Source organism: Misgurnus anguillicaudatus, chromosome 5 (genome assembly GCF_027580225.2).
Source record: "Misgurnus anguillicaudatus chromosome 5, ASM2758022v2, whole genome shotgun sequence".
NCBI lineage: Eukaryota > Metazoa > Chordata > Actinopteri > Cypriniformes > Cobitidae > Misgurnus > Misgurnus anguillicaudatus.
This window is the reverse complement of record NC_073341.2, coordinates 29,153,137-29,180,925: the sequence shown is the minus strand read 5'-3', so window position 1 is coordinate 29,180,925 and position 27,789 is coordinate 29,153,137. Positions and strand designations below refer to the sequence as shown.

The window sequence follows — 27,789 nt, the reverse complement described above, 5'->3', positions numbered from 1 at the left end:
GCATAAGGGTCTTATCTAGCGAAACGATTGTCATTTTTGACAAGAAAAATAAAAAATATGCACTACGCCCCATTTACAAGTGTGGAGAAAGAGGACCGTTCCGACCTTGTTGTATGTGGAATGATACTAATTAATGTCTTTGTGTCAGTTTATTGTTTAAAATAGTCCGCAAATGTACGTTTCATATATATGTAACACGTGACCTTTCCACGTCATTACGCAATTACGTGAGGTCGCGCTGGCGCGTCACAGGACCGAAAATAGACGAGAAGTTGTGGTTTTAAAGTGCATATTTTTTATTTTTCTTGTCAAAAATTAAAATCGTTTCGCTAGATAAGACCCTTATGCCTCGTTTGGGATCGTTTAGAGTCCTTTGAAACTGCAATTTTTAACTGCTTTAAAACGGTTAAGTGTTGGGGTCCATTAAAGTCCATTAAAATGAGAAAAATCCTTGAATGTTTTCTTCAAAAAACATAATTTCTTCTCCACTGAACAAAAAAAACACATAAACATTTTGGATGACATTGTGGTGAGTAAATTATCCGGATTTTTTTATTTAGAAAATGGTCTAATTCATTAAGTTGAAAACTTGCTGCATTAATAAAGTAAAAGTGCATGAATTAAAAGGAAAGTTCATCATTTACTCACCCTCATGTTGTTCTAAACCTGTAGGAGTTTCTTTATTATGTTAAACACAAAAGACAATATTTTTATAAACAATTTAAACCACACAGCTAATGGTACCCCCATTGAATTCTATAGTAGGAAAAACAAATATGGAAATCAATAGATACTGTCAACTGTGTGCTTACCATAACTTATTAAAATATTTTGTTATGTGTTCAAAATAAAGAATCTTTAGAACGACATACGGGTAAGTAAATTATGACAGAATCATTTCATTTTTGGGTGAACTATTCCTTTACATGTAATTGGATTCAAACAAACATTTGCATTTGTTTTTAAGAAAACCTAAACAGAGTGAACTGGACCACTTTATGTGCAGCACAAATTTAAACATAATTTATAATCAGCAATGTAATTTACATATTTATGAAAATATAAACACTACATTTTGTGGTAAAATAACTTTTTGCAAGAATTCAGGACCTTATTCAAAGTTCATACTACTGCACTTTTTACAGGTAATAGTACAGCATTATCATTTTAAACAAGGCTCACTTTAATACTGTTAGTATACCAGAAATCAATCTGTGATTTTTTTCTGATTTAACATTAAAACAACATTGCAAAAAAAGAGGATAAAACATTATTCAAAACAGAAAATGTTTTGTAACGTTTTTACATATACAGTTTTTGAATTTTAGACACAAACAATTCAGAAATGTTGTTAATTCATGTTTAACTGTTTATAAGGCAGTTCCTTAAAACCGCATAACAGCACAACCCAGTGGTCACTTTTGGACAGTGCAGAGTCTTTGTAAACAGTGTGTATCTTCGGTGTACAAATACTAAAATAGTACTCAGAATGTCCTTGATGCTGGATTTGAAATGGTTGATCACGTCACTGGCCAAGATTGGATCGTTCCCAAAATCCCAGAGATTTAGTGGAGGTTTGAGGTTGAAAGTTACAGTGCAGGGTTATCATTCCGGTCTACTTTGCTCGCATGGAGAAATCAGATTTTCTCAACGTAGTTCCCAGGAAAGAGACCTTCCTTCCCATGAATCCGCCCTCGCCACCAGCCAGATGGATCTACAGAAAACCCAGAAGAACAGAGAGTAAAGTTCTGCATCTATTATCACATTTTCACGTTCACTAAATTTGTACAACAAAATGTAGTAACTCTACATTTTGTTAAAAAATTCTGTTCTTCTGGTTTATTATCTGCCTGTGACAGATGGGTTCGGCTCAACTATGCTCACTATTCACTGTGAGAAACGACAATAACTACAACCAAGATACCATGATGCAACCTTTATCAGATTGCAGTGTTGCCGTTTCCGGGATAAGGCTAAGGACAGGTTTTAGCATGTGATTTTTTTTTAATTAAACTTCGTTCCGGGGCCATCAATGGATAGCCATCTGGATTCAAGTCCTACTTGGTCAAATAATAGTACAGTATTCTTTAATTTTTAGTCTTACCTTCACTGATAAGATCTATGATGTCATTAACATCAAAGCAAATTTCATCCACATCCTGGCCCACGTATTGATAAAGCGCTCTGCAACGAGGGCCTTGAGGTCGGGGCTGAGGTCTGGGTCGGCTCGAGGGGGCCGGGGGTGGGCGCTGACTGATACTCCTTTTCCTCTGCATTCTGGCAAACAAAACATTTTACACTCAGTATTCACAAAAACTGGATATTAAAGAGGCACACAAAACACTAAAGCCTCACATGCTCCTAAACCGTATCAACTAATGCATATCATCTATGCAACACATTTACAATGACCAGAAGTTCTCTTACCCTGACATGCCCTGATCGGGTACATTGAGGAAGTCAAGGTTCTTGGACTGATTCTGTGCCTGTCTGGAGTTTTTCCGACTATTTTGTGATCCCAATTTGGGAAGAGCGTTGCTGGGCGGAGGGTTTGGTCTCATGGGGAGGGAGTACGTGGCATCCCTTTGTTGCTGAGGAGCGCCACGGGCAAACTGTGCAGCCCCATTCTGATGACCACCTATAAGAAATCGATGGTTAATTGATGGTTTACTAGTGAGTCAACATGGATTAAGTTCAGTCAACAAGAATTATATGTACTGTGCACGTTAACATAACATAATTAGATAAATGAAGAGGATTTTATGCCTCTATGCTGTTGGTGGCTTCTTCCTCCTTGACTCTGTGGCATGCCCTTCCTGGTTGGCTCTGGAGAAACACAACATTAAAAATACAGTAAATCAAACAATCAATTTCCATCCATCCATTTATTCCCACAATCACTTACTGGATGTCTTTGGAAGACCATCTCCTACGGTGATAGAAAGTGTTTTTCCTCCAGGTTTGATCACAGCTACATCGCCCTGCCCTCTCTGAAAGGCCACCACACGGGTGCCACCTCCTCCCCAGCCCTCCTTCTTCACACGAAACTCCAGCCTGCACCAAACGTAACCATCAGTAAAGCACTGGAATTACATAATGTAAGTGTCCCAATGCATTTACATAAAAATTAGGACCTGTCGCTGAAGGACAGTGAAAGTTTGTTTTTGGTGTGTTCCTCATAGCGCTTGCACAGCAGGCTGAGGAACTCCGTCTTAAACGTGGACTCCAGAAGACTGTCATACTCAGCGTCATGAAGGATGAAGAAGTCATCTTGTCTTGTACTGAAAAGTAATACAGAAAGAGTTTCAGTTTAAGTAATTTCAGAAAATTTGAGTTGTGCTACTCCATTTCTATATGATGTTTAACTCCCTTGATGTGGCTGGGAGCTAGCTGTTTGTTTTTCACTCGTCTTTATTTATTAAGCTCTACAATTTGATGTATCATTATATCGGTAATTGAATGCAATGTGTGGTGTGCATTAATTAAAGGCAGAATATGTTATTTTCACCACTAGAGGTCGCTAAACAACAACAACAAGGGTGTAGCTTTATCACACTTTGAAAGAGCAAGGAATCATGGGAGTTGTAGTCTTCACCTTCACTGTTGAAAAAAATCGATCAAGTAGGACTCACAAATCATGTCCATGGATGGCACAATGACAAAAGCAAAACAAAAGCACGCACATTGACCTGAAGTCAGTGCTCGACTAAAAAAAAACACATGAGAAAATGATGTGGTCTGATGAAGAGCCTGCGTGCTCAAAATGTCACACCCTATGTGAAAGTCTTTTATTAATTTTTTTTTATACTTTTGGAGGTTTGTTGTGTAAGGTTGTGATGGTTGTCATAACCACCGTGCAAACCCGTGGTGGTGTGCACGTCATAAACTATGAAAAACAAAGTTTAATGTCTTCAAGTTTCTGTGAACACAAACAGCCAGCAGACTAAGAGTTAGTGCGCTATTTGCAACTGATATCAGTGATGACCTGCGGCTTGGGGGCAGAACAATGAGGCAAGATATTCTCTCTTGGTCAAGGTTGTGAAAAGTATTAATCTACGTTACTTGTACACCACCAATGCGTTTTTCGGCACGACAAAAAAACATTATAACCTCACTAAAGTTCCTCAATTGAACACGTGTTGTTTCACGGATGGAAGTGCTACAATAAACACGCACATAGGCGCTCGGCTCAAGCACCACGGAAATGGCCAATCACATATGTTCAATTAATTTTAATAAAATACGCTTCTGAAATTCGTGAGCCTCTCTGATTGTCAGATCTTACGAGTTACAATATCTACAATGGTTTGATAAATTCACATTTGCGTCTAAAACCACGCGAAAACCTGACCTCGGCGCTTTCCTCCTTTTTAATGTGCTTGGGTGCTCCAGAGCGTCTGCCGTTGCCAAGTAACCCAATTTTGTTGTTTTTCCACATTTAAGGGGAAAATTGTCATTACCGCAACGTGTCCATGACTGGATTTGGGTTCTTTGACATGGAATATTTATAATAAAAAAATAAAAAAATAAAAAGCTTCAGTGCATGTTATACTATAAACATTTACAATAAAGAAACGTTTGGTTTTTTGTGATCATTTTAAATGTAGAGACAATAATAAGGAATATAAATTTTCTCATCCTCCGCATCAATTTTCAATCATTTTTTAAGCGCTCAATGAACTAACATTTAAAAAAAATTAGTTGGAAGGAACATAATAGACTGTGACACTCAAGATGGCTACCAGGTAAGCAGTTCTTATTTTTTCTCTCCAGATAAAAGTTAAAATTTTGTTTGTCATAGTACCTAGACAACTTTTTAGTTCTCATTACCGAAACATGAGTTTGTAGATGCATATATTTAATGTAATATCATGTTGCGGTAAAGATAATTTCTGATAATGATAATCTAAAACATTTAAATAGTTTTATAGAAAATAATGGTTATAGTAAGTTCAGACCTCAATCTTATATGTGCAAAAAAATTTGCTTCAAGGGCTTTTTAAAAGTTCTGATGCTGGACACCTTCTAAATCTGGATTTCGTGAGAATCACCCACGTATGGTTTCTATGGCAGCAAAAGCATAAACCAAGGATAATGCAGAAATGACGGCATTGACAAATCAACCCAATGAACAGGGGCGGAGGAGTGCTGGTAAACTGCAAATACTATCCATTCAAACATTGTTGAAAACATTTGGGATAATACAATATATACCACTGTGCAATGTGCAGATCTTACATTTTATTTTGTGCTTTTTAATTTTTGGGGGGATGAATAAAGAAGGAGAGGAAAAGTGAGTAGAAAAAAGGAAAGGAAAGAGATGAGAAGGAAGGAGAGAATGTAAGAGATAGCAGAGCAAAGATTTATGGGATAACTACAGACTGCAAAAAGTAGCTGTCTGTGTAATTGATTTATACATTATATCTGTGTTTCTTTGATATTGTATTTATCTATTCTAGACCATCAGCATCTAGACAACCATCTCAAAACACCAACTCCGTCTCTCTCTCTCTCTCTCTCTCACTCTCGCTCTCTTTCTCATGTATGCAGAGCACACAACCACAAAAGGGTTAAGACATATAAGGCATAAAATAAGAACTGAGCAATAAATATTAACATATTTCCTGTTTGTTAATTTCCTTTCTGCAGTTTGCAAACAGTGGCAGAACTTCCGCATTAGATCATCTGCAGTGGCAGCAGCGGTGGTCTGAAAGCTTGTTTGTACACATAAACATCATCCTAAATAAAGTATGAACAGTCTAGAATACACTTGCGCAGACTGTTCAGTCAGACCCAGGGTGCTTTTAAAGTATTTTTGAACAGCTGAATACGTAAGGAATAATTGACGACGGCTCATTGAATGATTCGATAATGCAGCACGATGCAAGGGGGAGTGTGCATTATTTTCAAATAGTCAATTATAATGTTAATAGCACAGTTACCAGACATTGCTCTGGTGGTTGTTTTAAGACATTTGACCGGTTAGGTGTGCATTTATCGAAAAATATATAATTGTATAAATATATACACTGTAAAAAAATTCCATAGAAATTGCAGCTGGGTTGCCGGTAACCCACCGCAGATTCAAATCCATGCTCTTCACTGGCAACATTTTGTTCAAAGTTAAATGAACATCAAACATCCACAAGTCTTTGTCCTTACAGAGCAAAACCAAAAAAACAGCATCAAGCCAAACATTCTGGGAAACAAAATCTGAAGCAAAAAACAGAAAAAGGTTGATAATGATTTCTGGTTCCCAGAATGCTTTGCATGAGGCTGCTATTGTATAGTTTCATCCTGTAAAGACAAAGACTTGTTAATATTTAAAATGTATTTAACTTTGAACAAACTCTTTCCAGTAAATAACATAAATTAAAATCTACGGTAAATTACCGGCAACCCAGCTGCAATAACATTGTAATTTCTACAGAATTTTTTTACAGTGTATATCCAAAATATTTTTTTTATTTACATGTCACATAAAGCATGTTTAAAGCTGTTCCTCATTAAAGTGCTTTCGTTGCCTACTGCTGTGTTGAGGCCTATATTTGATGCAATGAGGATCCACCCATTTAGCTGTGGTCATAACCAAACGTCCGTATTTCCAAAACAAACATACATGTTTGTATTTTTCATGCAGGTAGTATAAAGCATTTACGCACCTCAAAGAAACCGATCGTACACTGCCGATGTCCAGCTTTCTCTTCAGTATTTCCTTTATCTGACCCTTCTCCGGTCCTTTCTTTACCTTCTCCCGACCAATTAGGTAGATGGACTTTGGTGTCAGTATTAGATCCCTCTTTATTGACTAAAAAATCAGGGAAAAAGAGAAACCCAACTACTTAAGAGTATTTTCATTCATTCTAAAGTTTTCTGTTTTTTATCACAGCAATTTCTCACCTTGAATCTGCGGTCGAACTTGTTAACAGAGTCTGCAAAGTCGACCCTTTCCCTCTTGGCCAGGAACTGTCGAAGTTCAGGCCTCTCCTCCATGCCCAGGTAATCCCCAACAAAGTTTCTGTTTATACTATTTTTGCGGCGCTCTTTAAAGTTATACAGTATATCAGAGGCTAAATATGAGAGAGAGAGAGAGAGAGAGAGAGAGAGAGACAGAGGCAAAGAGAGAGAGATTCAAGCTTATACAATATGTGTGGACAGTCATAAAGAAACTTTTGAGACAGGACGTGAGGCATGGTTGCACAAATCTACTTCTGCCTCATGCCTTCCTTTATATGCACATGTTATGAGTATCATCCACAAAAATGGGCAAACCCAAATCATACACTTGGTTTTATTCCAAAACAGGAACTAAATGTGTTAAGATATACACTATCAAAGAAAATCAACCAGAGTTGATCAGAAATACTGTGTCACACATTGCGTTTCTCTTTTTTTTTTGTCTAAAAATGTACTTACCCTCTTCCCTCATCTGTTCATATTTCTTCTTAGCTATGTATTTTCTCCATGCTTTCTGGATGGTTCTGGCAAACGTATCGAACTTTCGCTCTCGCATCTCCTCCAGTAAAAATAGCTATGTTTAAAAGAAATGGTTGTTGAAACAAGAAATGTTGTTCAAAGTGAAGGCAAGATTTGAGGAACAGTTTATTTTTCAGATATTTTAAAGGAAAACACCACTGTTATTCAATATTTTGCTATGTTCTTACCTCAACTTAGACAAATCAATACATATCCATCCTTTCTCAATGCGTGCACTTAATCGCTGCACAGCGCGTCGTGAATGTATTAGCATTAGCCTAGCGCCATTCATTCCTTAGGATCCAAACAGGGATGAATTTAGAAACCACCAAACACTTCCATGTTTTCCCTATTTAAAGACATGTTACAAGTAGTTAGATGAGTAAGTATGGTGGCACAAAATAAAACATGCGTTTTTTTAATAAAAAATGAGAACTATATTGTATGGCGGAAGAGCCAGTGTTGGGGGTAACGCATTACAAGTAACGTGCATTACGTAATAATATTACTTTTCTGAAGTAACGGGTAAAGTAACACATTACTTTTTAAATGAACACATCCATATTTCAGTTACTTTTTAGTTTTATTAATTTGATTAAAAAATAAGTACTGAATTAAACTTAACGTAGTCACATTATGCACTCTATGCGTACACGCCTGTATGGGAACAGTTTGAGTCAGAAACTGAGATGGCAGGCCAAAGCTCATCATTTGTTGTGATGAAATATGCAATTTCTGAATGCAGAACTTTACAATCATAAAAACAAATGCAAGGCCTGAAAAAAATCAAGCTTCATCCAAGAAAAAGTAATGCAAAAGTAACTAAAAAGTAGCGCAAGCATTACTTTCCATGAAAAGTAACTAAGTAACGCAATTAGTTACTTTTTTTTGGAGTAACTTAATATTGTAATGCATTACTTTTAAAAGTAACTTACCCCAACACTGGGAAGAGCACTTAGTCGAAGTGCGGCAAACTAGGTGCTCATCGGCCATGCGGTATGGTTCTCATTTTTTATCCGCTTAAAAAATCGCCACGTTTTATTTTGTGCCACCATACTTACTCGTGTAACTACTCATGTAACAGTCTTTAAATAGGGAAAACATGGAAGTGTTTGGTGGCTTCTAAATTCATCCCTGTTTGGATCCCAAGGAATGAACGGGGCTAGACTAAATGCTAACACATTCACAACGCGCTGCACAAAGACCAAGTGCACGCATTGAAAAAAGATAGGTATGTATTAATTTGAGGTAAGAACATAGTAAAATATTGAAAAACGGTGGCGTTTTCCTTTAAGTATTTATTGCACAGTTGATGTATCTACAGTCATATTTACTAAATGTTTTCTTTTTTAGTGTCCTCACCGACTCTGGATTCTTGATGAAGACTTTGCTTCGTCCCATCTGATATTGATCCGTGTCCATGTTTACGCAGCGCAATAGGTGCAAAACACCTTGCTGTTCTGCACCTCGCCAACATGGCCACGTCTCTGCGGTTAGGATGGCATACCTAACAAAACATTTATATTACAGTTATCTGGCAGATGCTTTTATCCAAAGCGGCTTAAAGTGCATTCAAGTTGTATATTTTATAAGAATCCAGTCTGGAAATCAGACCCATGACCTTTTGCGCTGCTAATGCAATGCTCTATGAGCATTAGGAGCACAAAAACGTGAGATATGTGTTGAAAAAAAAACCAGGATTCATTTGTCAAAGCTGCCACACTGGAGGTTAAAACATCAATACAAAACATTTGGATGCAAATGTAGATTTCTAAAATGTAACTTTAATGAACAAACATGTTTTTCTCCTTACATACCTCTGTAAAAACTTCTGAAAGATTCTGCGATATGCAAATCCAGCACGTCGCACCCTAATGTTTTCCCGTAAACCGAGATACTCAACCTGATGTCTCGCTCTAGGATAAAGGACCATCAAAATGGAAGTCAATATTGAAGAACATACTACATCATAATTATCAGACACTTTTATCTAACAAATAAGAAAGCATTTAACATTATGTCTGAACTTATACGTGTGCATTGCCATTGTATGGAGTCTTATTGACTGAACATAATGTTAGGGTGTCTCATAATGCAACTATTATTGCTTAAAATGGACACCCAATATATAAGCGATGGTACAGACAGAGATCTCACCTGCTCTCCTCCCAGTCTCTGGGTCTCTTGGTCTCATTTGGTTTAATACAGCGGATATAATGGGGTGTGCATTTCATCAGTGTGCTAACCAGCTCATTGGCCTGCCTCTGTGAACCAAACAGTCAGCGTTTCCATAAAAAAACTATTATGTTTTCTTTAATTGCACTGCAGATAAGGAAAATGTGTGTTGTGTGTTGATCTTCAAAGGTATTGGGATTTTATTACGGGCATTTGGACTTACATTGATCTTTGAGCTAGCTGTGGTTGGTCTGCCTTTCTTATCCGTGTTGAGGTTTTCTGGGAAGAGGCTTCGGATGAAGTCACTGCAGTGCCAGGGAAAGAAATATGTCTGGATGTCAGTTGAGGTTATGGAAACAGTGGATACGTCAATGTGTTGTTCTTTTCCAGGAAGAGAATGGCTGATGTTATTTTAGAAAAAAACAATTATGCTCATCTGTCTTTGTTTTGTAGTTCTTTAGTGTTACATAACTACTGTAACTTTTCTATGCTTTACCAAACCTAAGGGTCAGATCATGGTCCCTGGTTCTTGAACACACTTGGAGTTTCTAAAGACCACCGTGGTTGCCCGCACCTCATTATATGGTGTTAAAGGGATACTCCAGCCAAATATCAAAGCCACCCCATGATTTACTCACCCCCAAGCAATCCGAGACGCACACGTCCATCATCTTCCAGCGAACACATTTGGAGCTATTTTAGTTTAGTAAATAAAAGTTTTCCAAGCTTTATAATAGTAGAAACAAGGATCGGTGCATTCATCCTTCACAAAAGTAATCCACAGGGCTCCAAGGGGTCAACAAAGGTCTTCCGCCGGCAACAAATGCGGTTTCATAAGAAAAACATCCATATCCCAAACCCAACAAACTACAATAACTAGCTTCTGCAACGACGCCATCTTTGACTCATGCTTCACAAGAGTCACTGAACACTGTACTGAACACTGGCAACCAATGCTCACTACGCTAAAACTCTCTTGTGAATCGAGTCTATGATGGTGTCATTACCAGACACTACTTATAGTTTATAAAGTTTGAAATATGGATATTTTTCTTACACATTCACATCAATTACCAGCACAAGACCATTATTAACCAATTGGAGTCGTGTGGATTACTTCTGTGAAGGATGAATGCACTTTGGGGGGGTTTAAAGTCAGAAGTTGTTTCTTGTTTTCTACCACTAACAAGCTTGGAAAAGCAAGGACATTTACTAAAATAACCCCAAATGTGCTCGTCTGAACGATGATGGACATGTGTATCTCAGATTGCTTGAGGGTGAGTAAATCATGGGGTAATTTTGATATTTGACTGGAGTATTCCTAAGCAAAGAAGATTTATATAATATAAAAATACACTCACCTAAAGGATTATTAGGAACACCTGTTCAATTTCTCATTAATGCAATTATCTAATCAACTAATTACATGGCAGTTGCTTCAATGCATTTAGGGGTGTGGTCCTGGTCAAGACAATCTCCTGAACTCCAAACTGAATATCAGAATGGGAAAGAAAGGTGATTTAAGCAATTTTGAGCGTGCCATGGTTGTTGGTGCCAGACGGGCCGGTCTGAGTATTTCACAATCTGCTCAGTTACTGGGATTTTCACGCACAACCATTTCTAGGGTTTACAAAGAATGGTGTGAAAAGGGAAAAACATCCAGTATGCGGCAGTTCTGTATGCAAAAATGCCTTGTTGATGCTAGAGGTCAGAGGAGAATGTGCCGACTGATTTAAGCTGATAGAAGAGCAACTTGGTCTGAAATAACCACTTGTTACAACCGAGGTATGCAGCAAAGCATTTGTGAAGCCACAACACGCACAACCTTGAGGCAGATGGGCTACAACAGCATAAGACCTCACCGGGTACCACTCATCCCCACTACAAATAGGAAAAAGAGGCTACAATTTGCACGAGCTCACCAAAATTGGACAGTTAAAGACTGAAAAAATGTGGCCTGGTCTAATGATTCTCGATTTCTGTTGAGACATTTAAAAGGTAAAGTCAGAATTTGGCGTAAACACAATGAGAACATGGATCCATCATGCCTTCTTACCACTGTGCAGGCTGGTAGTATAATGGTGTGGGGGATGTCTTCTTGCAACACTTTAGGCCCCTTAGTGCCAATTGGGCATCGTTTAAATGCCATGGCCTACTTGAGCATTGTTTCTGACCATGTCCATCTCTTTTTGACCACCATGTACCTATCCTCTGATGGCTACTTCCAGCAGGATAATGCACCATCTCACAAAGCTCGAATCATTTCAAATTGGTTTCTTGAACATGACAATGAGTTCACTGTATTAAAATGTCCCCCACAGTCACCAGATCTCAACCCAATAGAGAATCTTTGGGATGTGGTGGAACGGGAGCGTCGTGACCTGGATGTGCATCCCACAAATCTCCATCAAGCTAGATGCTATCCTATCAATATGGGCCAACATTTCTAAAAAATGCTTTCAGCACCTTGTTGAATCAATGCCATGTAGAATTAAGGCAGTTCTGAAGGCGAAAGAGGGTCAAACACAGTATTAGTATGGTGTTCCTAATAATCCTTTAGGTCAGTGTATATAATATATGTTTTGGCAGGCTAACATCAGACATCTGAAAATAGACTCTAATCTTAATTTCAAATAGTCAGATTTCAATAAATCCACTGGGCACTGGGCAGCCAGAGGTCCGTCAGTTCACAGGGTTTGTGCCAAGGGCCCTGAAATTCAGCTTTTCTTTGAAGACCTAAATGCAAAGATATGCAAATGGCCAGTGCTAAGGCATAAAACAAAAACAGAGAGAAATAAGACTTACTGTTCGCTGCCTTGCATTAATTCAATAAGGTCAGGGAAAAGCACATCTCTGTTTCTTTCACAGAAACCGTTAATATCATATGACACCTAAATCACAAAAGAAAGAACATAAAAGTCTGGCCTGATCCAAACATCATCCGATTAAATTTGCCCTAAACTCCAAACCTTGCCAGCGTAGTGGTGTATGACAAAACCAGAATTCCAGTTGTTGAAGTGATCGTGCGTCCCCACGGCGGCCTGTAGCTTCTGAAGTAAATTCATATCAGCACCTTCTCCTTTGGCGTGCATGGTTGCACACACATCATCCAGCACACTCATGATGCCTGGAGGATTCTGGGATGGCAAGTTTTTTTATGTAGATTTCTTTTTATATAAGGGGGGCATATACTGTATGTAATATGCAAAACATTACCAAGTGGACTTACCAGTTTATTTTCTATTAAGTCACACACAATTTTGTTGTTAAAATATTCTATAGGTTTCCAATTGATGCCCTCTTGTACATACTCTTCCTGTGGACCGTAAAGAAGAATACACATGAAACACAAGCTCAGTTTGGGAGATATGCATATAGGATAACACTGATATGTTTTTATACCTGTTCAGCTTTCAGTGTTAACTCAATAAAGATCTGCTGCAACTTCTCATTCACAAAGTTAATACAGAACTGCTCGAAACCATTTTTCTGGAAAAAGACAGAGAGACATAATGCACAAACCAAACATTTATAAAGTAATTATAATGACCCAGTCTGTGAAAACCCAGAAAACCAAGTCATGATTTGTTTTCTACATAAAAAAATCCTACATAAATGTAAAGAACATATAACCTTATATCTTTAATATAGACTAAGTAAGACCATGTCAAATATTGAAATCAATGAGTGATATCAAACTTTGATGCTCCTAATCTGTGACTTTAGTCTGGATTTCACATGTATATTTGACATGGGTGATACTCGCGAAATTAGACTCATGAGGTGTCATGAAACATTTAATAAGAAAAGCAATTACAAAGTAAGAGTATCAAAATAAAAAGCATACAGTTACAAACATCTCTTCATGTACTATTTTGCACATGATTTCAAATGACATCATACAAATCAATTTTGTTGTTTTTTCCACATTTAATGGGAAATTTTTCATTACGCAACGTGTCCATTACTAGATTTAGGTTCTTTGACATAAATAAATAAAAAGCTTCAGTGCATGTTATACTATAAACATTTACAGTAAAGAAACATGTGGTACTTGGTGATCACTGGTAAATGTAGAGACAATAATAAGAAATATAAATGTGTCCAAAGCCAATTTTCTCATCCTACGCAACAATTTTCAATCATTGTTTAAAGGGAAATTCCGCCCTAAAACGGAATTTAGGGTGTTTTTTCGTTGTTAACGAGTCAAACTTTCATTTAAAAGCATATTTATGACTGAAGAGCAACATTTAAGATATTTAAGATGTTCGTTTTCTGGTAAACTGGCCTTTGAATGGGAGTGAATAGGGCATGTCGCATGAGTGCACAAAATCTCTATTTTTACAACACTAAGAAGGCTCGACACAACGTGATACTTTACTCGAAGTATCACGTGGGTCTCTACACATGAACGCGAGCATTGAGAACATTGTTTGTGTACACAGATTTTAGTAAAAGCGAAAAGTTTGGAGCAGCTTGCCGTGCTGTTGGGCTGCGTCCCGCCGCCATATTGCCAGTCATGAGCAATCGATTTCAGAATGCGATTGAATGGACTCCATAGGACGCTACTTTTTCAACTACAGGGTAAATATTGTTTTTCACTTGAGACAAAACAAAAAATTATCCGTGATTTTATATGGAACTTTGCTTTAGGAGCTATCCATATTTACTCTCCTTCCTCCTTATGTCGCATTCTGGGATCGTTTGCACATGACTGGCGGGGTGGCGGCGGGACGCAGTTTAACAGCACGGTAAGTTGTTCCAAACTTTTCGCTTTTACTAAAATCTGTGTACACAAACAATGTTCTCAATGCTCGCGTTCATGTGTAGAGACCCACGTGATACTTCGAGTAAAGTATCACGTTGTGTCGAGCCTTCTTAGTGTTGTAAAAATAGAGATTTTGTGCGCTCATGCGACGTGCCCTATTCACTCCCATTCAAAGGCCAGTTTACCAGAAAACGAACATCTTAAATATCTTAAATGTTGCTCTTTAGTCATAAATATGCTTTTAAATGAAAGTTTGACTCGTTAACAACGAAAAAACACCCTAAATTCCGTTTTAGGGCGGAATTTCCCTTTAAGCCCTCAGGAACTAATATTTTCAACAACAAAAAATGTTGTAAGGGACATAATTGACTGTGACACTTAATATGGCTACCAGGTAAGCAGTTCTTATTTTATCTCTCCAGATAAAAGTTTAAATTTTGTTTGTTGTAGTACCTAGACCACTTTTTATTTCTCATTACCGAAAAATGAGTTTGTAAATTCATATATTTAATGTAATATCATGTTGAGGTAATGATAATTTTTGATAAAGATAAAAAATTCTATAGGAAATATTTTTTAAATCCTCTAAATATAATGGTTATAGTAAGTTCAGACCTTAATCTTATATGTGCAAAAAAATTGGCTTTAAGGGCTTTTTAAAAAATCTGATGCTGGACACCTTCTAAGTCTGGATTTCGTGAGAATCACCTGAATGTCCTAAATGGATTCATATGAATTAAACAAGCCGAAAATTTACCTGAAAAATCTCAAATCCATAAATATCCAGAACTCCAACGCTGAGCTCTTCAACAGGTTTCTGCATGGCTTTGTTAATTGCCTATAACAAGAAAAAAATTATCCATTGTAAACCACTGAAGGTTACAGTACTGCGATGTGTTTGCAGTGGTGTGCTGTTCTCTAACCTCAACCAGATAGTCAAACAGACGCGCATACAGAGCTTTGGCGAGGGCGTCGCGTGTGTAGCACGCTTGTTCCCTGTTTAGAGTCACGTCAATAGATTCAGACTTGCCACCCCATTTAGAGTCCATTTTCCGGCTGGTGAGTTTTTCCTGTAGACCTCTCTGGTCGATGCCCAGCAGGTATGCAGGAAATGCCAACACTGGGATGAGAACAAGGTAATGAATAACAACAGAGAACATAACCATTAATGAAATAATAAAACACAGCAGCACTATAAGGACTTAGCTGGTATGCATGGGAGAAGTTAAAATATCACGTACAGTCTGTGCTCTCCACCTGACCGTAGTTTCCTGCTTCAATGAAGCTGATGTTGCCCAGGTGTAAGATGCCAGCTACAATCTGCAGCGCCTGACCCTGAAACAATGGTGGTATGCCGATCACCTGCATGGCTTCCTGCGGATGAAGTCATCAAGACAATGCTCATCATCAACATTAGGCCATGCCTCAGTTTAGAGAAGATAAAAACTTTACAGATCCACAGTACCATAGTTTCCTGGAAGTCTTTGCTGTCGTTGGTTCCATCCACTTTGTAGGTGCCTGACTGGTTTAGATAATAGTAATAATCAGGGGTCATAATTCCCAATTGTTCTTTCTGCTGAGATGTGCCTCCCTCTATCAGCTAAAGAAAAATTAAAAAAGAAAAAAGCATTGTGAAGCACCTTTATTTTTAAGGGTGCATGACATGAAGTACCCTAGCCTTATTTCTTTATATCTACCTGGTAGAAGATGTGAAAGTTTCTTTCATTTTCATTCTGGCTTACAACTCTTGATTTTTCCAGGAGGAAGTTGGAGATCTTTCCTCCATCTGGTTCTCCTCCTCTGCTGAACTGAATCTCAAAGTATTTACCCTGTTAATTAAACCAAAGTTACAAAGTAATAATACGCAGGTTGGCGTTAATAAAATATATACATTCAGAAAACTGGTTATGTGAAGAGTGTAAAACATACGAAGCGACTTGAATTGTTGTTGCGGACTGTCTTTGCATTGCCAAATGCTTCCAGCAGAGGGTTTGACTGCAGGATGATGTCTTTCACATGCTAAAAATAACAAACGGCACAGAAGAGGTGTCAGGCCTGAAATCTCATAGATATTAAATAGACTTTCAAGAAAAGGCTTTCTAAGACACAAGACCATGGTCTTACCTGTACTTTGGCTCCTCCTCCTGATACTTTGGATATGTAGCCCATTATGTATTTAGCAGCAACTGTCTTTCCTGCACCACTTTCTCCACTAGACACACATTTAAAGAACAGGTAAACATACATAACACATATTAAATGCATTTTAAGGATGCTTTTACTCAAAGCAATGAACGCACCGTGCTACAAATATAAGCATGCACATTCCCTGGGAATCTAACCTATGACCTTTGGTGTTGCTAGGCAGTTTTTTATTTCAGCTTTTAAGTCTGTGTAAAATCTGAAGTTGAAGAAGTTGCAGAAGTTGAACATTTCTCAACTTTTCAAGCGGCAACGCGTGTGTCAGCCAATCAGATCGCCTTATGCAAATGACCTAGACAGAGCCAGCCAATTATGTTTATGGAAGAACGGAGCATGTGTAGCGGCCACTGTGATTGGCTGTTGGCCACGCTTCAGACAAGCCTTCCGTTAAGCGTTAACGCTTACGCCCCGTGTGAATGCGCTGTTCATCTGTCAACGTTGCGTCAGTTGCGACAACTGTCTGTCTAGAAAATCTCAACTTTTAATTTTCCATCGGTCTTAGTACACGATGTACTAAATCAAGTTTTAAATAGGAAAAATATCGGAACTCTTTTGTTATTTTTTAGCACGATGCTATTGGTCTAATCAGATTCAATGGATTGTGCTAAGCTATGCTAAAAGTGCTAGCGCCAGACCCAGAGATCAACTGAATGGATTCCAAAACGATAAAAATCAAATGTTTAACTCTAGGGGAACTGGAAAATGAGCCTATTTAAAAAAAGTGGAATGTCCCTTTAACGCTTTCGCCCCTGTGTGAATGTATGCTCGGTGGTGAATCATTGAGTTACCGACAGAAATATGGCAAAACTGTTTAACGTTGTAACTTTACAATTCAGTTCTGAACAGTTCTTTGTAAAGTGCTTCATTTCTAACATTTATAATGTATTTAAAAACAATTCTCTGAAATGACTTTAATCGGACTTTAAGATATTGTGCGCCACATTACCTCAGTGCTGTTTGAACTTATTTTCGCAAGCCTTAAACATGCAAACATGCTATTAAATGATGTCATCACTCTCACAGGAAGCTGTGGGCAATCTTCTCATATTTTCATTAAACACTTCTTCAAAGAAACACATCAATATCAAGTTTCGACTGCCTTCATTATACTGGCTGTGCCTAAAAAATGTAGTTACATTAGGAAGGAAGTCTAATCCTTGCGACACATCTCATCTTCATGTGGTCAACTTACTTTTCGAAGTTTAAACTTTATGAGATTCTGTCATACACTCTCAGAAAACAGGTATAAGGTACAAAAGCAGTACTGGGGCGGTACCTTTTGTACCTGAAAGGTGCATATTGGTAAGTACATACTGGTACATACAATTTTAAAAGGTACCATCCCAGTGACATCTTTTGTACCTTTTTGTCTTAAGAGTGTACAATAACCTATTACGGGTATCCGTTTAGAGTTACTTGTTACACTATAGACTGATCTTTCTTGGGTATTAAGGCTGCTTTTGGTTTCAGAAACAGCCATTGTGAGAAACAAGCTCTTGTTTAGCCATCAGTCTGTGTTCTGCAAATCAGGAAGGAAGCTATACTAAGAATGGTGACCACTACTGCTGCAAAGCTCTATAGCGGGTGTGATGAAAAGAAACTGTCTTCAAGAAGACAAAAGAAGGTGGAAAATGTATTTATCATATGTGAATCTGTCTTTGAAATCTAGGTTAAAGTCTCATAATCTGAAAATGAGATCAGGAGCATCAATCATTGATTTCAACCTTTGACCTGACCTTACTTAGTCAATATCAAGATATCCATCATAAAATATTCTTTACATTATCTAGAATGATTTTATGTAGTAAATGACAAAAAAATTGTTTAGCTGGGATTTTCCTCTTATTGTGTGCCACTGTGCAGTGTAGCTGTAACTAAATGAAAATTCAGCACATTACACAACAAGGAAATCATCGACTGTAGTATAAAATCAAAGCTGTTGTATGTGTAAAGTATGTGAAATGTCACAAACTGAAGTTACAACCAGACTCAAAAGCTGAGGCGAATCACCCGACTACAAAATAAGTTGTCAGGCTGTTTGGAGGTGTGGCTTTTACATCAAAAGTGGGTTTGGGTTTGAATGTGGCAAGTTACAGGAAAAACAAGCTGTTGAAACAGGCTGACAAGTATAAAAATGGCACCACTCAAGTTAACATACCTGATAATGACACATTGATTTTCACTGTCTATCATCATGTTTCTGTACATGTTATCTGTCAGAGCATAAATGTGTGGTGGGTTCTCATACTGGGCCTGAGGAGGGAGAGATTAACAGAGGAGATTTTGACATCACGATATGATCATGATAAATATGCTGATGATGTTTGCATTGTGTTTGACCTACAGCTCCCTGATAGAGCTCAATCTCACGGTCGGTGAAATACGGCATCTGTTTGAATGGATTCACGGAGATCAGTACAGGTCCTATGTATGTCTTAAGATTAGAGTTAAGGACAAATGAGCAATTCAGTTGAATTCAATACAATTTAATGTGATGCAAATATCATATGTAATTATGATTCATGGTAAAGTTTTAAATATTTGATACAATAATAAAAATGTATATTTGGCATAATACATCAGATCTTGATGTATACAAACTCAATAATAGTATTTTGTGTAAGACATGATTTCACAAAACTCTCTGTATTATTGTAGTCATTATTTCTATTATCCATGTGGAATAAGTAACATTTACACCTCTAGTATACGTCATTGACAGTTATGAAGCATTTTTCTGCAAATATAAGGTTGGCCTTTAAAGAAAGTTATTTTGTCACACAACAAACCCAGGCACTGGCCAACGATGTGTGAAATAAGGAACTGAGTGTATCCGAGATGTTGAGTCACACAAAGACAAAAGCAGAAGAGCATTTAACTTAAATACTGTTCAACATTTAAATTGTTAAATGTTTTGTGTGGTATTTTACAGTATTGTGCAAAAGTCAAAAGCTACCATCAGCTGTTAGTTTAGCAGTTTTAATGACCATCCGTATTTATTCCTCCCTCTCTTTATTAAGACACAAACAGAAATCAGGAAATATGTACACAAAAAAGGCGTCTTCTGGCAAAAGTATTAAGTGTGACATGCTGTTCCCTGCTGTTGCTTAAGTGTAAGGGGATGTCACACAATTTAATTCAGTTTTTTTTAAAATACTGCATATACATTTTCTTTATTTTTGTTGTATTTTTATAAAGAAATTGAGAAATAAATATGGTCACTATTAGAGATGCACCAATATTTTGGCCAATAATCGGTATCGGTTGATTAAAGCAAAATCGGCTGATAGTTTAAAAACAGCCAATAGTCATGCCCGATATATACTGTCAATCAAAAGAGAACAGGAAAATGCAATAAATGTAAGCTCTGTGTATAGAAAATGTAAAGAAACATCACTAATTTAATGTTCAATATTAGTAGTCATTATGAATGAATACTATTTAAAAAAAATGTAATAATCGGTATCGGTCGATAAAAGCAATTTTTACACTATCGGCTGATAGTTAAAAAACAGTAGAAAGTCATGCCGATATATATCCTGTCAATCAAAAAAGAACAGGAAAATGCAATAAATTTGAGCTCTGTGTATAGAAAATGTAAAGAAACATCACTAGTTTAATGTTCAATATTAATAGTCATTATGAATGAATAATATAAAAAAAAAATAATAATAATCGGTATCGGTCGATAAAAGCAATTTTTACACTATCGGCTTATAGTTTAAAAACAGTCGAAAGCCATGCCAATATATGCTGTCAATCAAAAAAGAACAGAAAATGCAATACATTTGAGCTCTGTGTATAGAAAATGTAAAGAAACATCACTAGTTTAATGTTCAATATTAATAGTCATTATGAATGAATAATATAAAAAAAATTAATAATCGGTATCGGTCGATAAAAGCAATTTTTACACTATTGGCTGATAGTTTAAAAACAGTCGAAAGTCATGCCGATATATCCTGTCAATCAAAAAAGAACAGGAAAATGCAATAAATTTGAGCTCTGTGTATAGAAAATGTAAAGAAACATCACTAGTTTAATGTTCAATATTAAAAGTCATTATGAATGAATAATATTTAAAAAAAAAATATAATCGGTATCGGTCGATAAAAGCAATTTTTACACTATCGGCTGATAGTTAAAAAACAGTCGAAAGTCATGCCGATATATCCTGTCAATCAAAAAAGAACAGAAAATGCAATAAATTTGAGCTCTGTGTATAGAAAATGTAAAGAAACATCACTAGTTTAATGTTCAATATTAATAGTCATTATGAATGAATAATATATATTTTTTAAATGTAATAATCGGTATCGGTCAATAAAAGCAATTTTTACACTATCGGCTGATAGTTTAAAAACAGCCGATAGTCATGCCCGATATATCCTGTCAATCAAAAAAGAACAGGAAAATGCAATAAATTTGAGCTCTGTGTATAGACGGTTTCATAGGATGCACATGCGCTGACGCGATACACGTCTGGATCCGAACTTTACTTCCGGTTTTGTTTGTTTTTTTAATGGTCTGACTAGTTGCTAAACTGATCTCTTGAACAAATGTCTCGTCGAAAATAACAAATGTTTTGGTTTCCTAGGTAATCTATGCTGTGTTGTTTTTTGCTTGTTATATAAATAAACTATGTTTAAAGAACTTTGTTGTTATTCATTCTTAGCGAGGTTTACCGGAAGTTACGTGCGGACCACGACAGCCGCTTGTTTATGTTGTTACTGCTGAAACCGTCTATAGAAAATGTAAAGAAACATCACTAGTTTAATGTTCAATATTAATAGTCATTATGAATGAATAACATAAAAAGGTAATAATTAGTATCGGCAGATAACGGTCTGAATAATCGGCTACCAGTGTGGAAAATGTTAATATCGGTGTATCTCTAGTCACAACACCCCTGCAAAAACAACACATCTAATGGTGGCATCAATGTGAAGGCTTTGTGGTGCTGTACATCAAAGTAGGGTTCAATAGCTTTGTTTCAATTTGAAAAACAGCTGGTTTCCAAAAATAACATATAAATAATGATTCAAAATTAAATCATTTTTTCTGTTTTGGTGCTGGACTAATGCATTTCATATGACCTAAATGTCTTTGAATTCAACTGCAATGTAATACATTTTCTTCCTGTCATTATAATTTGAATTTCAATTGAACATCCAGTGGGTCGTGCTTAATTCAGTTCGAATTCGAACGAAAGGGAGCCAATGGTTCAACTCAGAAAAGATCCAGTGTGTGATTAAACCTCTTTTTAAGGATACAAAGATGTAGTCATCCATAAATCTCTTTTTGAGATTTTCCACGATGGCATCTTCAGTGATCTTGGAGAGCAGCACCATGTCATCCACACCGCTCTGCTTGACATTCTGGCTCTGCCAGTGATACTTACTGGCCTGAATAAGAGAGAAGAGCACAAAGTTATACTCAGAAGAGCACTTACGATCAGTAGCTTAATGGTAACCAGTAGTGTTTTCAATAATAGCTTTGCTCTCTCAACACAAATATAGCAAATCAACAGGATGTGGCGTTTGCAGCCTATTATTCTTTCATAATTTACAGATATCAACACGAGTGCGCTGTAGATTGTAGAGAACGAATGTCTTACGAAACACCAATGTTACTCCGTTTTCACTAGATTTGTTTGAGCGTAGAGTCAAATTCATCCCAATGGCTTGCATTAAAATCTACACTGATGTTTGATATTGTTGTAACCCATATCACATTAAAGGGACACTCCACTTTTTGAAAAAAGCTAATTGTCCAGCTCTCCTAGAGTTAAACATTTGATTTTATACCATTTTGGAATCCATTCAGCTGATCTCCGCGTCTGGTGGTACCACTTTTAGCATAGCTTAGCACAATCCATTGAATCGGATTAGACCATTAGCATCACGCTAAAAAATAACCAAAGAGTTTCGATATTTTTCCTATTTGAAACTACACTCTTCTGTAGTTACATCGTGTACTAAGACAGACGTAAAATTAAAAGTTCAAGGACTTTGCCGTACCATGGCTGCAGGAGGCGCAATGATATTACGCACTGCCCGAAAATAGTCCCTTGCTATTGAAAGTAAACAAGGGAACTATTTTCGGGCAGTGTGTAATATTATTGCACTTTTACCAGTATGTAATTACAGCATTAACTATTGGCAATATTTTAAAAGGCTACATTATATACAACAGTAGAGTAGATCTGCCCATCATCTTTAAGAATTAAGAATGTCCGTGCTCTTCCAAGCTTTATAATAGTACAAAACGGGAAACAAACCCCAAAAAAGTGCATTATCCTTCCCAGAGGTAATCCACATGGACCCAGTGGGTTAATAAAGATATTTTCTTGGTAGTCGATGCGATTGTCTAGAAAAAAAATCCATATTTCAAACTTTATTAACTGTAATAATCTTCCGCGTCATTCCAAGATACAGTCGCTATCGGAAGCTAGAAATTTTAGTTTATAAAGTTTAAAATAATGATATTTTTCTCACAACATTGCATCGATTACCCGCAAAAGACCTTTATTAGATGGATGGATGCACTTTTTTGGGCTTCAAAGTCAGAAGTCCTGTTTTCTCCCATTATAAGCTTGGAAATGCAATGACATTTACTAAAATAACCCCAAGTGTGTTAGTCTGAAAGACGATGGACATGAGTATCTCGGATTGCTTGAGAGTGAGTAAATCATGGGGTAATTTTGATTTTTGACTGTAGTATCCCTTTAATGGTAAAGGGTTTTACAATACCATAAAAAAACCTTTTTTTAGTTCTCCAAATATGCGTTTCGAATTTTAAAGATGACAAAGATAAAGAATACAAAGAGAAACAGGCCAGGAAACAATGTCTTGCTTTAAAACAGGAAGTTTCTGTTGACTTCTGTATATTACGCTTATAAATTTAAGAACAAAGCCTAAATAAAGACCTGAGGTGCGGAGGTAAGTTGCTTAACCAGAGTCTTGCATACTGCATTTGCATATGCAGGCAGGTAAACGACAGAAAAGACTTTGGAAAGCAACAGCATTGTCAGGATGGGACTGCCAGCATCCAGTTCCTCTTTCAGCCGTACCAGTTACTGAAATGTTCACAGCCACATTTAACCATTGATGATTGCACATAGAGAAGCTAAAAGTTGAACTGAGACGTGTGTGGTGGTGTTCTTTTTTAACAGAGATCTGCACAAGAAATAAGTTCGAATTATAATGAGTTCACACACACACGCACACACAAGCACGTGGGTGTGTGTGAATTTATTTAAATGACTTTCAGGTGGTTGCCAGTGGTAATTAAAGCAGGAAACCACAGATCGTTTGCATGAAACATGCAGCGGACACCATAGACCTGCTCACGTCATATCTGGCATACTAGATTCAACTTTATCGTCATTGCCATATAGTCTAGTGTAGTACAGAGCCAATGACATGCATTTAGCATTTCACTAGATATAGCAAGTGTATAAAATAAAGATTTCTATACAATTATGGCTTCTTACAAACTCTTAACATCGTACAAATGAAGACTGCTGCCTACTCACAGTACACCCTTAAAATACAATATATGTGCTACAAAAGGTTATTTACAGCGATGCCTAAGAAAAAGCATTTTTGGTTCCCTAAAGTAGCACCCCAGATAGATGTAATTGATTCAATGCTGATTTAACATTAAATCAAATATCTTTCTAGGCTTTTATTTTTAATAGCGTGAATATAAAAAATCAGTTAATATACTTTTAAAAGAATGAACACAGACCTTATAAAAGAATTTACTTTTCATAAAGGTTAACAGCACACCATCAACATTTCCAGCATCTCAAGACCACGTTTGAATAACACACATTCAATCGCATTTAATTTTCGCATTTAAATTTGAGGTAAACCAAATTTTCTCCTTAAGTCTTCTTTGCTTTTGATGTGTTTCACCATTAGGAAGCTGTCAACCTTAAGCAGGGTTTGTGGTCTGAATGCCTGTATTTTAACCACAGCTCCAACATCTTGCCATTGTATCTGTACCTCTAGGTTTTAGGGGTCATAACCATGTTATAGGGAATAACAAAGATATACAAGATAGCTGTGTGAATTTATTTTTTCTGATGAGCACAAAAGATTATATTTTGAGAAATTATGGTAAACACACAGCATATAGACTTCCATAGTAGGAATAAAAAAAATATGGAATTTAATGCGCACCGTCAACGGGTTGCTTACCATCATTTATCAAAATCTTTTCTTCATCATTTATTACAGTACTTCGAAAATATATTTTTTCATACTATGGAAGTCAATGGTCACAATCTGCTATGTGTTTACCATCATTTCTCAAAATATCTTCTTTTGTGTTCATCAGAAAAAAGAAATTCATACAACAACATGAGGATGAGTAAATGATGACAGAATTTTCATTTTAAAGTGAACTTTCCATTTAACTCTATACAGTCTAGCATAAAGCCATGGTTGCCACATTTTACTAACCAAACAAGTGGAAAACGCATGAACTGTGGAAAATGTTGCATTCCATATTTAGCAGACTCTCCAAATTCTCTCCAAAATTGGTAAATTGCGAAAGCCCGGTCAAAACAATTAAAGAAATAACTAATAAGCTCCTTAAAAACATAGAAAGAGGAACGTGCAAGTGTCCGGATACTCTACCCGACGAATCAGGGCTCAGTCACACTTCACTGACGTTTATGCTGTGTGAGGTTTGATATAATGACGTAGTTAGTGTCTCATAGATGTAATATCACAATTTTGGGCCTCATGATGCCTTGCGAAACCTCCAACGATGACTTTCTTCCTTGTAGGTTCTCAGATGATAGACCTAACTTTTGGGACACTTAAAGTGGCTCCCAGTGATCTTTGCATTCATCCCCTGGCCTCAGAAGCTGTACACGCTTAAAAATAAAGATGCTAGAAAATGCTCTAGAAGAACAACTTTTTTCATGTATGGTTTCATGAAGAACATCTAAAGAACATTTTTTAATGATTTTTTTTAAAGAATCATTGGCTTGATTTTTAAGTGTGGAGGCCAGGATTGGTGGATAAAGCTGAAGATGCTGTGAGGAAGTACCAAGACAGGAACAACGAGTCCCCTCTGACACACATCTTCACTTCCCTCCCCACCCACTTCTATGTTGCGAAAAATCTGCTGTGAACCCCTATATGAGAGTCAAACCCTCACTTCCTCTAGAACACCTTTCAAGCTTTCAGCAGTTTTAAGACACCCAGGTGACCTCAGGAGAACCGGCAGTAGCAAAGGAAATGTGAAGAGGCAGCTAGTTTGTTGTCTGTCAAAAACATGTGTACTCCACCTATGAATGTGCAGATTGAAAGGACCGATGTTCGCGTAGCGTTAAACTAGAACCAGTAAACGGGGTCAGTTGGTTTCCATTTAAGGAGTTGTTTGATTTCACTACAAACCAACCGTGTGACTTCTGTATGTGGGGCTGTTGTGTCCATAGCTTCCTTTTCAGCATTTACACATCCTATGTGAGTTTTAAACAAGTTTTTAAAGAAAATGTAACACCTAGAAACTGAATAAAATGTATACCTGAATAGATTTATTTACAGGTGTACCACAAATCAATTTAAATGATTTGTGCTATAACTTCTATAAAAAGTATAAGAATATATTTTAGAGTCACTGAGTCAAAGCTTATTTGAGACTGTTTGATTAAAATATGCCACAAGCAATCATCAGACGAGAGCAGACCGAACAGCAATGACAGATAAACTACGAAAGGGTTTTCTTACCATTGTGAGTTTATTCTCCTCTCTGTGGTCCTTCCTTTAGGCCGATCAGTCTATCAAGTGGGAAAATCAGCAGGTTTCTTAGCACCCGGCCATGACCATCAGACTGTAGAGTATGTGAGCAAAATGCGCTGTGAAGGGAAACGGTCTGTGAACAGATATCACTTCCTCAAACTCCCACAAGCCCTTAGGTGAGACTAGAAGTTGCATGCTCTCTTCATTCAAAGCCACCGGCAACCACACACACACACACACACCACCACAACGAGAGATAACTGAAGCATAAATCGCCCACTGATGAATGTTTTTCAGCTAGAAGCTGAAAAAGGTGTGAGACCGAATGCAGACCCTCCCGTGACTGGATGGCAGTAAACTTTGTGATACAGAAGTGATACAGTCATCCTGCAACACACATGTATTAAACACACCCACAGTAGTGTTTCAACTTCTTTATTTGGTCCTGAATGCAAAATTGTTGCATTTAGGTGCATGAGGTGGCAGATACAGAACTAAATTTTGAACAGGGGCCCCAAGGGCTGACTTATCATTCGGGCCCCTGATAATGCAATGTAATAGTGCACTTACATTGGAGTGGGGCGAAGTGAGCATTTTCGATTTATTTATATAGAGCAGTGGTCTCCAACATGGTGCCAGTGGGCACCAGGTTGCCCGCACAGAGTCTGTGTGGTGCCCGCCAAAGCACATTCTATTAATAGAATGTGTCATATTTATTTATTATACCACCGACCTATTGAATGCTGCATTCTGATTGGCTGAGAAATGTTCCATGGGTGTTGATTATTTTTCAATAACTGCACGCCTAACCTTTAAAATGTCTTAAAAATAGGCACCAGACCAATGTTTGTGATAACCGTGGTATAAGCGGAATAATTGACTCCGGTCCGCAACACGTCGTGCCGCATTACCACCTTGGGTGTGCATTATTTTCTTATAATTCAACGGCCCGTCGTCAATTATTCCTTACTTGCATATCTTTTATATTAGCTTGGCTTCTTTTATGCATGTAAACATTTTAAAGAATGATAGAACATACAAAAAAGTAAACTAAACTAAAATCAACAAGTAAAACAAAAAAGTTTTAAGCCCTCCAGATTGTTTTATCCATTGTGGTAGCACTTGCTCACAAAAAGGTTGGAGACCCCTTGATATAGAGCTTTACGGTCGAGTGGTGCATTGTGGGACTGAAAGCAGAGAAGGTTCTGGGAGCATCGAAGAGCGGCCAAAACGTTGGGCACTTCTCGATGAGTGTTTTTGACTTGGTGTTTGCGTTAAAGCCAGGGTGCATGATTTTTGAAAAACACTTTGGAAAAGGGAGTCGATACGACTACCAAAACACACTTGTAGCCAATCAGCAGTAAGGGGCGTGTCTACTAACCGACATCATTGCCTTGGTTGCGTATG

At 37.2% G+C, this 27,789-nt stretch overlaps 1 protein-coding gene across 1 annotated transcript; it reads right to left on the bottom strand.

Annotated features, from left to right (window-relative positions):
* Positions 1 to 533: 533 nt before the first annotated feature.
* Positions 534 to 26,708, bottom strand: myo1f (myosin IF). The gene is made up of 28 exons (XM_073867940.1): positions 26,371 to 26,708; positions 21,895 to 22,026; positions 18,966 to 19,055; positions 18,780 to 18,874; positions 16,544 to 16,631; positions 16,349 to 16,438; positions 16,117 to 16,248; positions 15,885 to 16,019; positions 15,661 to 15,793; positions 15,343 to 15,539; positions 15,177 to 15,257; positions 13,054 to 13,140; positions 12,881 to 12,967; positions 12,621 to 12,788; positions 12,457 to 12,542; positions 9,875 to 9,956; positions 9,634 to 9,740; positions 9,294 to 9,392; positions 8,839 to 8,983; positions 7,417 to 7,531; positions 6,901 to 7,070; positions 6,663 to 6,808; positions 3,135 to 3,281; positions 2,906 to 3,054; positions 2,767 to 2,826; positions 2,428 to 2,638; positions 2,105 to 2,277; positions 534 to 1,714 (listed from the first exon to the last, which is right to left on the bottom strand). Exons 1-28 carry the CDS (start codon positions 26,371 to 26,373, stop codon positions 1,638 to 1,640), a joined length of 3,285 nt encoding a protein of 1,094 aa, XP_073724041.1. The 5' UTR covers positions 26,374 to 26,708; the 3' UTR covers positions 534 to 1,637.
* Positions 26,709 to 27,789: the final 1,081 nt, after the last annotated feature.

Bases quoted from the DNA above. Each gene is read 5' to 3' on its own strand.
- myo1f (XM_073867940.1), bottom strand. The intron at 18,875-18,965 runs GTAGGTCAAACA...CTCCCTCCTCAG, and splicing joins TTGAGCTCTATCAGGGAGCT to GCCCAGTATGAGAACCCACC. The intron at 6,809-6,900 runs GTGAGAAATTGC...CTGATTTTTTAG, and splicing joins AGTTCGACCGCAGATTCAAG to TCAATAAAGAGGGATCTAAT.